Here is a 1708-nt window from a genome sequence, read left to right as displayed (position 1 = left end):
TTGAAAAGAGCAGGTGGAAGGTCGTCAGGACCAGCAGCACGATGACGCTTGAGTAGAGAAATGCATTCGGACACTTCTGAGACTGAAGGCGGCTCCATATTTACGGTCCACCTTCCTGTTGAAGGCCAGGTTTCTGGAGTGGAGGTGGCAGATGGCCAGCTGAACTGCTGCTCGAAATACTGTGCCGAGCAGTCCAAACGTTCTGCTTTGTTGCATATCAGGGGGCCATTTTTGTCCCTGATCATTTCGCTGACAAGAGGTTTCCGAGAACCAGTCGAACGAATCAAGTGGAACAATTTGCGCACGTTTGCAGCATTCTTCGCATCTTCCATTTCTTCGACCTTTCAGGTCCACCAAGCTTCTCGGTCTGCGCGGACACTCAGTTTCACCTGGCGTCGGATGATGCGCCGGGTCTCCAGAAAAGACACGGTTCTATCAGAGATCCAATGCTTGGATGAGGTTGGCCGGGTTGCGCCGCAAGCAGACGCTCCTGCCTTGAGAAGCGCCTTGGATACTTTCTCCCAGTGGCCGTTTATATCCGACACCGTACCGTCCGGCAGGCATTCGAGGAGCTGGTTCTGACAGTTTCGTTAGATTTCTGGGTCAACTAGCTTCTCAATGGCTAAGCGAGGTGTGCGCGATTTGCGTACACCTGAAAAGCGCAATGAAAAGCAGCAGCGTACAAGTGATGGTCGGAGTCCACACTGGTGTTCCAGAAGGAGATGCATGCAATGCCTGGTTCTTGCCTCGTAAAATAAGTCCGGTAGAGCTGAACGAGTGGTGCAATCTCATTCTACCGCAGAACCAACACAGCAGATTTTTTGATGACGCAGTTCAAACTCTAATGCAGACAAAAGGGGAACAATCTTCTCTGTTCAATATGCAATACCGCTGTTTAAAGGTGGTGACATTTTAACGCACGCTGGCACTGTTAATCGTGCATTCGGACGTTTCCGATTGAAGTTGCTCACAAATGACCAATTCGAATCCCTCATTTTCATATGCAACCTCCAGTCTCCCAAGTTCGCAAACATTCGGACGCGTTCACAGAACCGTCTTGAGCAAGGCACTTCGCTGACGCTCAACGTCATTGCTGATGAGTACCAACTGTTGACTAACCTACAGCATGACACCCCTTTGGTCCAACTTGGATTTTAAGGTGATTCAGAAGTTCACGCATTACACTCTGTACCCTCGAGTTAGGGCAACCCCCTGCAGCCAAGCAGGTCTGACTATTGAGTCATCGGCTACGATCAACCGCTGTTTCGCGGGTCAGACTTTTGAGTCAGAGACTAGAGGAATGGTCTCCAGACAAAACCTTACATCCTCTACTGCCTTGTGGGTCAGACTTCCGAGCTGAAGGCTCAACGTGTGGGCGATTCAGCCAGGTTTAGTCTTCTCGCTATTCCGCTGTACTAGCAGTCGGGATCATCATCATCATCATCATCATCATCATCATCATCATCATCATCATCATCATCATCATCATCATCAACGACAGCATGACATCAGTGCTCAACACCGATGCTTCACTGCCGTAAAACCATGACTTATTTGAAAGCCTTATTGTAAAGAGAAGAGTAGAGGTGCACGGGGAAGGGACTTAGTGTTAGCTTAACACAATCATTCCGAGGTGCCTACACCTCCAGACATTCACTCAGGCAATCTGGACAGAAACTGACAACAAGAACGCCACTGACATCGGTTG

At 49.3% G+C, this 1708-nt stretch overlaps 2 protein-coding genes across 2 annotated transcripts in view; one reads left to right on the top strand and one right to left on the bottom strand.

Moving 5' to 3' along the window:
* Window positions 1-582, top strand: part of T265_05146 (hypothetical protein) — a gene marked incomplete at both ends in the record, with an annotated part of 17199 nt that extends 16617 nt beyond the window's left edge. Inside the window, one exon of the mRNA XM_009170070.1 lies at window positions 349-582. Within this exon, the coding sequence (XP_009168334.1) occupies window positions 349-582 (234 nt within the window). The remainder of the gene's footprint in view (window positions 1-348) is intronic.
* Window positions 1-1708, bottom strand: part of T265_05147 (hypothetical protein) — a gene marked incomplete at both ends in the record, with an annotated part of 27179 nt that overhangs the window by 17712 nt on the left and 7759 nt on the right. The window lies entirely within an intron of this gene.

Source organism: Opisthorchis viverrini (genome assembly GCF_000715545.1).
Source record: "Opisthorchis viverrini unplaced genomic scaffold opera_v5_96, whole genome shotgun sequence".
In the NCBI taxonomy this organism is placed as follows: domain Eukaryota; kingdom Metazoa; phylum Platyhelminthes; class Trematoda; order Opisthorchiida; family Opisthorchiidae; genus Opisthorchis; species Opisthorchis viverrini.
This window is presented reverse-complemented; position numbering and strand designations above follow the sequence as displayed.